The sequence below is a fragment of the Herpailurus yagouaroundi genome, unplaced genomic scaffold (genome assembly GCF_014898765.1).
Source record: "Herpailurus yagouaroundi ecotype Mexico unplaced genomic scaffold, PumYag 140, whole genome shotgun sequence".
Lineage (NCBI taxonomy): Eukaryota > Metazoa > Chordata > Mammalia > Carnivora > Felidae > Herpailurus > Herpailurus yagouaroundi.
The window spans coordinates 75,502,483-75,514,549 of NW_024412395.1; the positions used below are offsets into that span (position 1 = coordinate 75,502,483).

At 40.7% G+C, this 12,067-nt stretch overlaps 1 protein-coding gene across 6 annotated transcripts in view; it reads right to left on the reverse strand.

Annotated features, from left to right (window-relative positions):
- HECW2 (HECT, C2 and WW domain containing E3 ubiquitin protein ligase 2) overlaps positions 1-12,067 on the reverse strand; it is a 392,473-nt gene that overhangs the window by 153,984 nt on the left and 226,422 nt on the right. For all 6 annotated transcript variants that reach the window (XM_040475725.1, XM_040475723.1, XM_040475726.1 and 3 more), the window contains one exon: positions 4,431-4,538. In XM_040475725.1, the coding sequence (XP_040331659.1) occupies positions 4,431-4,538 (108 nt within the window). The remainder of the gene's footprint in view (positions 1-4,430; positions 4,539-12,067) is intronic.

The following is a 12,067-nucleotide window of genomic DNA, read 5'->3' on the forward strand; positions in this document are numbered from 1 at the left end:
GCAATTTCCCCAGGTTTCTAGAAGCTGAATATTTTGAACCATAAAGTAGATGAAATGGAGATGCTCTTCCTTCAAGCATTTTTATTTAAAAAGAATAATCTTTAAAAAATTCAACTTACTGATTTTATTAATTCTAAAACAATTAAAGCAATTAATTCTAAAACATGATTTTCACCATGGTCCTGTGTGCTTTTATTATATTCTTCGTACTATGACTCTTATTCACAGGCTCTTTTATTCAGAGGCCACAAATTGGAAAAAGTAAATACATTTTAATCTTCATGCTTTTGAGGAAGTCTGCCCACATTTCCAGTGACATGCTTTTTATTTATTTATTTATTTATAATTTTTAAATGTTTGTTTATTTTTGAGAGGGAGAGAGAGACAGGGCATGAGCGGGAGAGGGGCAGAGAGAGAGGGAGACACAGAATCTGAAACAGGCTCCAGGCTCTGGGCTGTCAGCATGCAGCCCGACACGGAGCTCGAACTCATGAACCATGAGATCATGGCCTGAGCTGAAGTCGGATGCTTAACCGACTGAGCCACCCAGGCGCCCCGCTAACCTATCATTTATATGTTACTACAAGTTATCTTCTCTTTACTAAGGGCCAATAGAGCCTAAAATGGCTCTGCTCCTCCTCCTCTGCGAAAGCTCAGCTAAACAATCATGAAAATCAAAGATAGATAATACCGGTGTGGAGGTAGTGGAAACCTAATAGGATTAGCAAATGAACAGGATCCAAAACCTAATGTATGAGAGTGGAAAATAAAAAGCCCCAAATCCATCCAAGGGGCAAAAAAAAAGGCCTTCTGATGTTGGCAGGAAGGGGCTTGGGAATGGAGATATTTAGGGCAAAGGCTCTGAACAGTACCAAGGCCACCTGCCTCCCTTACCTCCCCAAAAAGCCATTCATAAAGCAAAGGCCTTTTGTCAAGGCACCGTATGCTGGCAATCATACTTCCTAACCTGAGTGCCAATCAGAGACACAAGCCACTTACATGTCTGATGCTCAGTTTCCTAACCCTGCCCACTTCCCAGGGCTGAGACAGGTAAGATGTGTAAAAGCACTATATCATTTATATAAATATCAATGTTCTGATACTATCCTCAATGACCACAAAGCAGTTTATCACATAGCAATGAAGTTCTAAGCTCATTCACTGATCCAGGATTTAGTGAGCTCCTGGAATAGTGTGTGGCACACAGCTGGCACTTAATAAATACTTCATGATGGCTGGGGAGAGAGAGATGGACAGATGAATAGAAGGAATGAAGGAATGACAAAAGCAGGTCTGAGTGAATGAATGAATGAACGAATGGCCAAAGTCTATGAAAGACTGCAAAGAATAACAGAGACATCCTAGTATGATAAGACAACTTTGAAACCTTTTACATTTCAAAGCTCAAGATGCATCCTGCAAAGATGACCCATTCAGCTTCTGCAAGCATAAGCTCATCTGAGGACTATCTGACAGTTTGGTGACAAGTAGGTGCAGAGGAAGCTGATCCTCCTCTCCAGGGTCTAGGAAAGTCATGTGCCCAAAATTACACCTGTCTTTGTCCTTCAAATTCATTTAAGCAGGCCCCGTAATAATAGAAGTCTGGGCTGCCTGCCTCCTCTGGGTTTTTTTCCAGACAAACTAAAGCCATCTTTACATTCAGAAAGAGCTTAGAGGGGGCTGAGATCAAGGTTTGCCCATGCACTTAGGGCAATTTTCAGAGAATTTTAATTTTATTTTGCCTGAACTTCTGTTGAGCTAAAGATAAATTTTCTTTCTGAAGATGAAAGCAAAAGTTTTTAAATGTCTCAAGTTTTCAAGATCAGAGGTTGAAAATATAGAAGCTGTCTAACCCCTCCCCACCCAATTTTTAGAAGTTCCACACCATCGGCTCCAGAGGTTCAAGCAAAACTTCACTGTGCTGGAAGTCCCCTTAGGTCTGCTGTAGGGGTTAAAAAAAAAAAAAAAATGATGTCTAAAAGACACGGACTACACTACTAAGCACTTAGATAAATACCACCTTAGGTTTTTACACGTTGAAAGGATATGAATGTGTGCTGAAAGAGGCCTCATTCTGATTAATGAAGATAAATTTATTCTAAAACCAAACTTTCTGTAATTCTCATTCACCATCTTGGATTTTAACATACACGACTTTTTCTAGTCCTTACAAAAATTCATTGCTGAATATTTCCAGTTTTATTTTCTCTAGTTTTGTGTGTGAAGAATTGAGATGGAATTTAGAGGAGAAAATAAAACAACAACAAAAACCTACTCTTCATTCCCAACTCCTAGTGTCAATGTCAAGCTTATTTCTATTAAACACTAGAGTGAAGCATAAAGAAAAACATTCAAGACAGAGATATTAGTATATCCTGATCGGCCGGGACATTATGAATCTCTAACGCTTTGGGGAGGAGAAATAAAATCAATCATGGCAGGGGCGCCTGGGTGGCTTAGTTGGTTAAGCGTCTGACTTCGGCTCAAGTCATGATCTCATGGTTCATGAGTTCGAGCCCCGCGTCAGGCTCTGTGCTGACAGCTCGGAGCCTGGAGCCTGCTTCGGATTCTGTGTCTCCCTCTCTCTCTCTGCCCCTCCCCAACTCTCTCTCTCTCTCATTCTGTCAAAAATAAATAAAAGCTTAAAAAAAAATCAGTCATGGCAAATGAAATATCTGCAAGTGGGGCTTTTCACAAAAAAAAAGTTCCAAATTATAACAGTATGTGATACTAACGTCTTCCCCGGTGTTCACCTGAACCCCATGGTATGAGGCTACACACTCCATCTGGAGGCAATCGTTCCTAGCAGGCTGGCATTTTGGAAGGAACAGGAAGGTTGTTTTACCTTTTCCCCTGAAATTCAGTTGGCAAGACTCTCTGCTACGTCAGCCTCTTAAACCCTGGCATCCTTTCAAAGGAGGAATCACACTGAATGAAAGTAAACCCGTTCCATTTTCCCCACTTCTTTTTCTTATTAATACATGGTACTGCCAGCTGGGCCAAATGTTGGAAAGGAAAGTAGAAAATAAAGCAGAAATAATAAGTAGAAAAACAAATGTCCCATAATCTTACCTCCTCGCAAACAACCCATGTTCACATTTTGGCAAATCTCCTTCCAGATTTTTTCCTATATGTTATGGTATTAGTTAGAATTATGTTGTGTGTATCTACCTGTTTTCCCCCTTACTTATTGATATATCATGAACATTTTCCCTTAAAAACTACATTCCCTTTAGGTTTTCAAGAGACTCTAGTCAAATGTTGAACTATGAAAAACAGATAGTTCTTAGGAGAGAGAAACATGATTAGAGAAAGTTATGAAATGCTGACTTACCAGTAAGGATGTGGAAGAAATAATCTAACGTCTTTAATGGCAATTCAAAGTAACAGATATTAATCTTTGAAAATAACTTTTTATATAATAAAAATTTATATACTTGAATAAAAGTAAGTTCATAGCATGTTCCCATTTAATCAAACCTTACTTTATATTTTAAGGTTTAATAAGTACAATCCTTCAGTACTAATATCCACACATATACACACTCTCTCTCTTATATTAAATCTCTTGAATATAGAAAAGTTAATTCTTACACAAACTAAACAACTCAGAAAATTTTTAAATAGCCCATTTTCTACATTAATGAAGAACTGTGTAAATGTAAAAGTTAACTTGAACCACTCAGTAGATCGTGTATTCATTCACATTTCTATCTAGCCTACAAAAATGTACACACCATGTTCTCAATAACATTAGTGGCAAATATAAATACTCTCCTTCACCCTAAATAAAAAGAGATGAGCTATTTCTGTGAGCCATGTACTATATAGAAGCATTTGTATTTGCAAAGAAATACAACATCAGATCAACGGGGTAATGGCTGAGTTACCTGCAGCCAATTTCTTATTCTTAAAATTGACCTCTATGGCAGTTTGCCCAGACTCTCTCATCGAATTGTAAAGACGAGGACCCGAATGCAACAGTTATTCCGCTGCTGGGAAAAATAATAGCAAAGTATTCTGAAGACAAATAAAATTCTTAAGTTAACTGAAATCTTGAGTTATTCTTTCTGCTCCCAGAAGTTAATATAATAAATATTAATTACGAATGTAGATACAAGGGTATATAAAAATGTGTAAAGTATTAAAATAACCAAACATGACTTATATACTATGCATTCACAAGATATATGTAATGTGTATATGTATTATACACACACATATATATTTACATACACTTTATTCAAAATATGTGAACATTCTCTAACGAGCATTTTCTAAAACAATATATTTCCCAGTTTGAGGATACATGGCATAAATATGAAAATCAGAGCCAGAAACTTTTATAATAAATTCAGACAAGACTCCCTAGATTTCTGTATATTTATGGAATTTCAGTAACAAACTTCTACTTCTCGCTGAGTACTTACGTTCCATGAAATAGGGCCCAGGCTCAATTCTCCATACGATTTGCCCTTTTTGGGTTCCAGTCACTCCCCTGTTTTTAGAATCCCAGAAGTTGGCTGGAGAATTCTCATCTGGAAAAACCAAACAAACACTTTTTCAGCTTAATCACAACCTATGTCTCCTCCCTTAGTTCAGACTAATACAAGTTAAAATAAAAGGAGAATAAAAAGGAAATAAAATAAAAGGAAAACAGGAAATAAGAGGAAAAAAAGATAAAGGGGGAAATATTAATGAACACTATTATTATTGACCAGCTCCCAGCAGATTATTACCCTGCATTTCTGTCCTTGCACTGATACTGAGGAATTGGGGACAGGGTGGAAAGAAGTTGGCATTTGTGGGCTTGGCCCAGTTAATCAATGTTGCCAAAAGGCAAAACTGGGAAGAACACAGGTTACAACTACCTCAGCGTCAATGGTGAGCTGATATGTAAGAAAGGAGTTGGGTGTGCTCCCATCTATAAAATCCTATATAAAAAAGAAAGGAAGAGCATAATTGAGAGAATATAATAGAACTTAAAATGGCATTTAAAAAGGGGGGGGGCGGGGCGCCTGGGTGGCTCAGTCGGTTAAGCATCCCACTTTGGCTCAGGTCATGATCTCGCGGTCCATGGGTTCGGGCCCCGCATCGGGCTCTGTGCTGACAGCTCGGAGCCTGGAGCCTGTTTCAGATTCTGTGTCTCCCTCTCCCTGACCCTCCCCCGTTCATGCTTTGTCTCTCTCTGTCTCAAAAATAAATAAACATTAAAAAAATTTAAAAAATAAATAAATAAATAAATAAATAAATAAAAGCAGGGGGCATTAAGCTATGAAAATGAGTGAGGACACAGTATGGGTTTGCTATGAACAGTATTTGGGAGACACCAACCAAGTCACCATGTCTGGTAGGATAATCTTTTACAAAAGGCCAGAGGCCATAAACCTCAAACAACACAAGAAAAGGAGAGAGAGAATGTTTAGGCTTTTGTATGGATAGTAACCTGAAGCATCAGCCTGATAGTAGCATTTTCCAAGCTTTCTGACCTCCTGGCACACACAAAATGGTAATATTTGTAGGACACGCTGGGATAAACGAAAGACATGCTTATAACTTAAAAGGGCAGGCAGGGAAACTCTGGCTGCACCCAGCTCTGCCCCATCACCTCAAAGGCTGAAAGGATTCATATTCTATAATTTGCCCTCATCACACTAGTTTGAAGTTCTGTCCTAGGGCCCAGAATAGAAAATAAAACTGAAAACATGAAAAGAAGACCATTCAGAGTTTTACAGGCACATGAAAATGTATACAGTGATACTGGCTCTGAAAGTCAGATATTTTCATTTGTTTCCCCAAACCCTTTTCCCAGGAGGAAAGACTAAAGATACATTTTAACTGAGAGCTGGGATAAATTAGACATGGTGAAGTAAGAGCTACACCAAAATAAAGTAAAGCTGGAGAAAAGGTCCCAAGCTCAAGGGAATAGGCCTGAGAAGAAACGTCCCCTGCAACAAAGGGGGCACCCGGGTGGCTCAGTCAGTTAAGCATCGGACACTTGATTTCATTGCAGGTCGTGAGGTCACCGTTTCAGTAGTTCAAGCCCCACGTCCCTCTTGAGATTGTCCCTCTCTCTCTGCTCCTCCCCTTCCATTCTGTCTCTCCGAAAATAAATAAATAAACTTAAAAAAGAAAAAGAAAAGCCTCCCTTTTTTCACACTTCTGAGCGTGAAAGAACTAGAAACATGGGCCATAGCGAGGAGTCAGATAATCCAGCTCTGGGAGACTTCCGTCTGTGTCTGTGGTTGCACTTGGAGCCTACTATTTTCATCATATTCATAAGTCAAAGAACTCTAGGAGGAAAGGTCCTCCCATGCCATCTGCATTAGGCACATTGCAAGCTGAAGATTCTTTCTGTGAAAAGCCAAGAAGGAGCCACTGTTCTTTATAAGAATGGAAAAGCATAAACACTCATGCCATCACCTGCTCTCCTAAACAAACAACACAAGGCACACCACTCCATTCCATCACAGAAATAGAACAACAATGCCAATATTTTTTTAATGTTTATTTATTTTTGAGAGAGAGAGAGAGAATGAACACAAGCAGGGGAGGATCAGAGAGAGAGGGAGACACAGAATGTGAAACGGGCTTCAGGCTCTGAGCTGTCAGCACAGAGCCCGACGCAGGGCTCCAACCCACGAGCTGTGAGATCATGACCTGAGTTGAAGTCAGACACTCAACCACCTGAGCCACCCAGGGGCCCCAACAATGTCAATATTTATTTTTTTATTTATTTTTTAATTTTTTTTTAATCTTTATTTATTTTATTTATTTATTTTTTCAACGTTTATTTATTTTTGGGACAGAGAGAGACAGAGCATGAACGGGCAAGGGGCAGAGAGAGGGAGACACAGAATCGGAAACAGGCTCCAGGCTCCGAGCCATCAGCCCAGAGCCTGACGCGGGGCTCGAACTCACGGACCACGAGATCGTGACCTGGCTGAAGTCGGACGCTTAACCGACTGCGCCACCCAGGCGCCCCTATTTATTTTTGAGAGAGAGAGATAGAGCGTGAGCAGGGGAGGAACAGAGAGAGAAGGAGACACAGAATCTGAAGCAGGCTCCAGGCTCCGAGCTGTCAGCACAGAGTCCGACGTGGGGCTTGAACCCACGAACCGGGAGATCATGACCTGAGCTGAAGTCGGACGCTTAACCGACTGCGCCACCCAGGCGCCCCAACAATGTCAATATTTAAAAGGCAGTCACCAGGGCGCCTGGGTGGCGCAGTCGGTTAAGCGTCCGACTTCAGCCAGGTCACTATCTCGCGGTCCGTGAGTTCGAGCCCAGCGTCGGGCTCTGGGCTGAGGGCTCGGAGCCTGGAGCCTGTTTCTGATTCTGTGTCTCCCTCTCTCTCTGCCCCTCCCCCGTTCATGCTCTGTCTCTCTCTGTCCCAAAAATAAATAAAAACGTTGAAAAAAAATTTTAATAAAAGGCAGTCACCTAAACCTGGTTGTGAAAGATGTCATGTGGCTCCTCGGGGCAGATCTCAATCACTGCCTATCCACTGAGCTTCTTCCTTGCCAACTAAACCCCAATTTTATCCAAGGCAACAATGTTTCCAGTTAAAAATACTCATCTCTCCAGAATCTCTTGCAGCTAAAGGTAGCATGGGATCTAATTATGGCCAGTAGGGTGAAGTGGAAGTCTACTGGATGGGACTTCTGAGAAAGCTATCATTTTCCTGATTAAAAAGAGGACGGACTTGGGGCACCTGGGTGGCTCAGTCGGGTAAGCATCCCACTCTTGATTTCTGCTCAGTTCATGATCCCATGGTTTGTGGGATCGAGCCCTGCACTGGGATCTGCGCTGACAGAGCAGAACCTACTTAGGACTCTTTCTTTCTCTGCTCTTCCCAGCTCTAAAGGACAGACCCAGCAATCCTATTTTGCTCTTCCCTCTCCCCTCGTCTTGGATGAGAACCATACACTAAGGATGGCAGAGGAAGAAGCTAGGAGTAACCATGATGAGTCCTTTAGTCCTGAACTACCTGCCTTCAGACTTCTTGCTACCTATGCAAAAATAAATTCCTATTTGGTTAAGCCCCTGTGGTTGGGTTTCTGTTACTTGCAGTTTAACACAATTCCTAACAGAAATACCTGTTAAAAATCAACCAGTGATTTAGACTCATCATGCCTGAATCCCTGTGACTGCATCACTGCTTCAGGCTAGACAACAAAGTACTTGCTACCCTTCTAAAAGATAGTTTAATGGGCAGAGGTGCTTAGGTGGAAAGAGTGATTCTCATGTTTCTGCAAATAAATGTACTATTTTTAAGCTATTGGCCACTTGGAAGGCACAGAAAGCCGGACCCTGGAAGGAACAGAATATATGCATCGGGAGTAGACAGTGCCCAGCTATGCAAAATACTTTTTTAGAAACATGGCCATGCACATAACACATTTCTGAAAATCCTGTTGTGAGAGTCTCCTCTTGGGGCCTCAGGAAAGATGAAGTAGCATTGCATCTTGCTTTAGGGAGCAATCAGCAGGATCACAGCGATAAAAAGCAGTGGTAATAAAACTGTACTTCTTAATGCAACCTCACACTAAGGTTTGCACTTCTGCTGTTACTCACCTTTTCTCCCAAAACCATCAGGTAAGCCAAATGAAGTACAGATTTCTTTTTTATTATTTTTTTTTGTTTTAAAGTTTATTTATTTTTGAGACAGAGAGAAAGAGAGAGAGAGAGAGAGAGCAAGCAGGGGAGGGGAAGAGAGAGAAGGGGACACAGGATATGAAGTAGGCTCTGCACTGACAGCAAAGAACCCGATGCGGGGCTCAAACTCACAAACTGTGAGATCATGACCTGAGCCGACGACTGACGCTTAACCAACTGAGGCACTCAGGTGCCCCAAAGTACGCATTTCTGACACAAACTTGGGAAAAAGGACCACTGAGGAGCAGAAATAGAATGGGAGGTGGTAATGGGATGCAAACTATTGCAAGTGGTCTGAGTCCCGAACAGAAAGTGATGCCTGAGCTACACGTCACGTACACATTCCTAGAAAAAGAACTTTGACAGAGAACCACTATAGGCATCTCTTGTTCCAAGAAGGGTCACTGATAACTCTTTGCCAGCCACATCCACTTCAAGGTAGAAATACTATACCATGTGAATAGGAAATAAGGGAGAACAGGAATGGGTGCTTGCTTCTAAGACCTTTAACCAAGAAACATATCTAGAGCATAAATTAAAAAAACAAAAAACAAAAAGCAAACAAACAAACAAACAAACAAAAACAGGAGAGGAGGGGTGCCTGGGTGGTTCACTCAGTTAAGTGTCTGACTCTTGATTTTGGCTCGGGTCATAAACTCACAGTTTGTGGGTTCAAGCCCCAAGTCAGGCTCAGCGCTCACAGCACACAGCCTATTTGGGATTCTCTTTCTTTCTGTCCTTTCTGCACGCACGCACATAAGAAACAGATCTAGAGTCACGTGTTCAATTTACCCCTCAGCTCCTGTCGGTTGGGATAAGCCATATATCTCTGACTTGAATTCCCCTCTTTGGTTCATAGGTGATGTGGACAACTCCATTTGGTTACGTTTGTATTTAAAGAAAAACAGACTATCCCCTTGAAGCAAAATGCTGAAAATGTACCAGGACTATTTAGGCTCATCTGGAACTCAAATTGTGCCATATATGATGAGAAATGGGTCAGAATTAGGATAAGCAGGCCCAGAGCAGAAGTTTGACGGATCTGTTCTGATTTAAAATGCGACAGTGGGGCGCCTGGGTGGCGCAGTCGGTTAAGCGTCCGACTTCAGCCAGGTCACGATCTCGCGGTCCGTGAGTTCGAGCCCCACGTCGGGCTCTGGGCTGATGGCTCAGAGCCTGGAGCCTGTTTCCGATTCTGTGTCTCCCTCTCTCTCTGCCCCTCCCCTGTTCATGCTCTGTCTCTCTCTGTCCCAAAAATAAAAACGTTGAAAAAAAAATAAAAAAAAAATAATAAAAAAAATAATAAAATGCGACAGCAAGAGACCATCCTGTAAATCTCCATAGGGAAGATTTCATTCCCCACCAGGCATAGTGTTTGTCACATAGAAGATACTCAAGTTGATTAATACTGTTTATTCTGGATTGAAATTTTTCTCTGATGAGATTATGTTTCTTATAATTCATTATCCCTGACATACAAGCATTCCTGCCATCGAGTGGCAGTTACCCTTAATTGAAAATACCAAGTCCATATAAATAAACTAGCTTAGGGGCAAACAGGACAAATTATTCTGATATGACTATCACAACCTCCATCACTACTACAGCTCCTACGGCCACTAGCTGGCACACCTCTGGCCAGCCTTGCTCACACCATATAAAGAACAGCTAGGATGACTCATTCCTTGTATTTCAAGAAGACCAATTTTAATTGGTCCCTCAGAGTAAAATTTCGTCTTTAAGTAGGTTAACACTTTGTTTAGGTTGCAGTCAATTCTAGTCTAGACCCAGAACACCTTATCCGTGACAGTATTTCTTTTTTTTTTTTTTTTTTTACATTTATTTATTTCTGAGACAGAGAGAGACAGAGCATGAGTGGGGAGGGGCAGAGAGAGAGGGAGACACAGAATCGGAAACAGGCTCCAGGCTCTGAGCTGTCAGCACAGAGCCCGATGCGGGGCTCCAACTAAGAAACTGTGAGATCATGACCTGAGCCGAAGTCGGTCACTCAACCGACTGAGCCACCCAGCACCCCTCTGTGACAGTATTTCTATGCTGAGATCTACTTTTCATGGATATCTGAGGACAGTTTATTTTTTCCCAGACTGTAGGAGTTATTTTTCTTTCCCCTCATCTAACATGTATATTAGTGATTTGGTCTTTTTTAAATGTCCCTACTCCAAATAAGAAAAATAGTTGAGTATAAAATGGTATACCAAAGAAAGGGTTCTAAATCCCTTACGAGTAGAATGTAGACATAATTATAAATCTATTTTCCCCCCACTAAATAAAGGTTCTGATTGATCAAAGAAATGTTGTTGGCCTTTAAAGCCAATTATCAATTGGTGCATTTATACTTAGTTACTTCCTTTCTCCATTTCTCTTAACAAATATTCAAATCTGTCCCACCGTCCTCACATCCCATAACTAATTTCCAAGCTCCTACTTGGAGCAGGGTAGCATCCAAACCATGGAGAACATGAGGTCTCATTTCCCTAATGCCCTCTTTTCTGGGTCCATACCTACTCCTTGCCTTCTTTTACAGGGTTCTACCCTGTTATGATGGAGCCTTTGACCCAATCCTCTCCATCAGTCACCTCTCACCTTGATTTTTACTTCTTCCTTTCAACCTAAAAACATGTCAGCTTCTGTGAGGCACACTCTCCTGGTTTTGCTTTTGCTCTTTGAATATTACCTTTCTTGTTCCCTTTCCCATTCTCCTTCTTATTTCCCTTCCTTTTAGGATTCAAATGTCTGTTTTCCAACTGAAATAGTCTATTTTCTAGGAGTGCATATTTTAGAGACTTAGGTAACTTTCAGGCTGGAATATAACTACAAAAAAGTAACACTGAAGATGTTTAATTCATGTACCTAAATATCTTCTCTAAATCTAATCTTGTTTGTTAGGGTTTATATAAAGCTTGTCCACTCATGTCTCATATGTCTTCTTTGTTCTCTTACAAGTCTAGTTGGCGGTACATTTTCTCTAAATAGAAAAGCGAAGTACACACACAAAAAAAGCCTTAAAATCCTTTTAGGAAAATTTTATACCTATCTGTTTATGAGTATTATGGGAACACAATCAAGGAAACTTGTGAAAATCTCACTCTTGCCTATTTGAACAATCCATGATACTTTTGTGAAGTGATTTCATTTAGTGGTTTTTTTTTTTTTAATTACTCTTTAGGACTATTTCAAGTCATTCTGTTATTAATACTGGAATTAAATCTAGTAAGTCCGATTCTCCAAAGGAGAAACAAATTAAGTGTTTGGACCCAGAAAACAAAGGCATAGAGATAGAAGATTGCCACACACAACTCTCTTAACTATATTGTATCATGGTGGCTCAGAGAATTTTCTCAAGTCTAATTAATAAGGTTAAAAACAGGCCCCTTTTCCTACATTAAAA